The sequence below is a fragment of the Sipha flava genome, unplaced genomic scaffold (assembly GCF_003268045.1).
Source record: "Sipha flava isolate LNK unplaced genomic scaffold, YSA_version1 31_pilon_pilon, whole genome shotgun sequence".
NCBI lineage: Eukaryota > Metazoa > Arthropoda > Insecta > Hemiptera > Aphididae > Sipha > Sipha flava.
In genome coordinates, this window is record NW_020273002.1 from 90635 (window position 1) to 92546 (window position 1912).

The 1912-nt window shown below is 29.3% G+C and overlaps 1 protein-coding gene across 1 annotated transcript; it reads left to right on the plus strand.

Annotated features, from left to right (window-relative positions):
* Positions 1-387: 387 nt before the first annotated feature.
* Positions 388-1635, plus strand: LOC112686627. Its single transcript, XM_025559001.1, has 2 exons — positions 388-618; positions 778-1635. Exons 1-2 carry the CDS (start codon positions 388-390, stop codon positions 1633-1635), a joined length of 1089 nt encoding a protein of 362 aa, XP_025414786.1.
* The last annotated feature ends 277 nt before the right edge of the window (positions 1636-1912 follow it).

Genomic DNA, 1912 nt, shown 5'->3' on the forward strand with positions numbered 1-1912 from the left:
ACATTATAACTTTAAGATTCTTGTAACTTTCAAGATAACTTTTCGTATAGCGTACGACGCACGTATAAAACTGACCAATAATTAGCAAAACCCGAATTACATGACAGTATGATACAGAATACAGATAACATAATATTAAAACCGATTAGCGGCTTCTGCGATTGCGATATCGATATCTTACAAACTATAATTCCCAATGTATTTTTACATTTCTTAAACCTTAGTACATTTTCGAATACTTCAATAGCGTTTTTCATAATAATTGCCCATATTGAAATGTTTGCGCAGTCAGTCTGTACTTTGTAGTGATTACACTGATCGCGGAACAACTGTTCACACCTTTCGATTTGTATTAGCGTCTTATAATTTATTTATTTATCACATAAAATGAGCAAAGAATCAAAGAATAACATTTTGAAATACTTTAGCTCTACTGCCTCAACATCTTTGCAAGCTTTTAAAAAACTAAAACTAGACGACAACGTTATTCAAAATAATGAAATTTCCTTAAAGTCGACATCATCTCAAATTTCGGCTTCTGAACTATTAGATAATACAAAAAATTTAGTTTCTACTTTTGAAGCACGAAAAGATATTTCTTACTACATAGGAAAACAGGTAAAATTTACTATTATTTATGTTTTATAAATATTTTAGATTTATATGAAAGGTTACACTTCTGATGCGAATTATTATTTTTTATATATTTTGTACATTCATCATTAATACTAATTAACAATATATTTATTAAAATACCCAAATAATATTAATTTTCAGTGGTCAGCTGAAGAAAAAATAGATATTTTAAAAAATATATGGGTACCTGATCCAAATTATAAATTTCCTCAAAGTGGCAATAGGAACTTGAGATTTCAAATAAATTGGACGTATGAGTTCTGTTGGCTTCGTTACTCAAAAATACAAGATGGGGCTTTTTGTTTGACCTGTATTTTGTTCCCACCATCAGATGGATTAGGAAAGGGTGGTCATCAAAATCCTGGGAAATTAGTTATTGAAAAATATAATAATTGGAAAAAAACCAAAGATTTGTTTATGAATCACCAAAATAATCATTACCACAAACTTAGTCAAATTAAATTTGATAGTTTTTTGGTAATTAGAATTAAAAAAGTTGAACCAATTGACAGACAGATAAATGAAACTTTAAAAAAAGAAATGAATGACAACAGAGATCGTCTCCGTCCAATTATTAAAACCATTTTATTTTGCGGAAATCAAGGAATTTCGTTAAGAGGGCATAGAGATTCGGGAGTTATTGATCTAAATGAACATGCTAGTACAGAAAATCAGGGAAATTTCAGAGAGCTAATTAAATTTCGAATCGATTCTGGTGACAATGTGCTTAAAAATAATTTAGAAACTACCAATAAAAATTCCACCTATTTAAGTCAATCAATCCAAAACGAAATAATATCAATCTGCAATAAATTAATTCTAGAACATTTGGTAGCTAATGTTAATAAATCTAAGTCGTTCACCATTTTGGCTGATGAAACGACAGATATTTCTAACAAAGAACAAATGATATTATGTGTTCGTTATGTTGATTTAAATGCAAATAAAATTAGAGAAGACTTCCTACAATTTATCGAAATTCAAAATATGTCAGGATAAAAATTATCTGATGTTATATTGAAAAGTATGACTGACTTCGGACTAAATACTAAATATTTAACTGGGCAAGGGTACGACGGAGCTGCAGCAATGAGTGGCAGATATAATGGCGTACAAAAATTTATTCGCGATGAACATCCTAGTGCCTTTTATTTACATTGCAGTGCGCATTGTTTAAATTTAACTATAACTTTTAGCTGTAAAGTATCAGAGGTAAGAAATTGTATGGGTACTATACAAAGTGTAAGTAATTTTTTCGGTTATCCAAAAAGGCAAA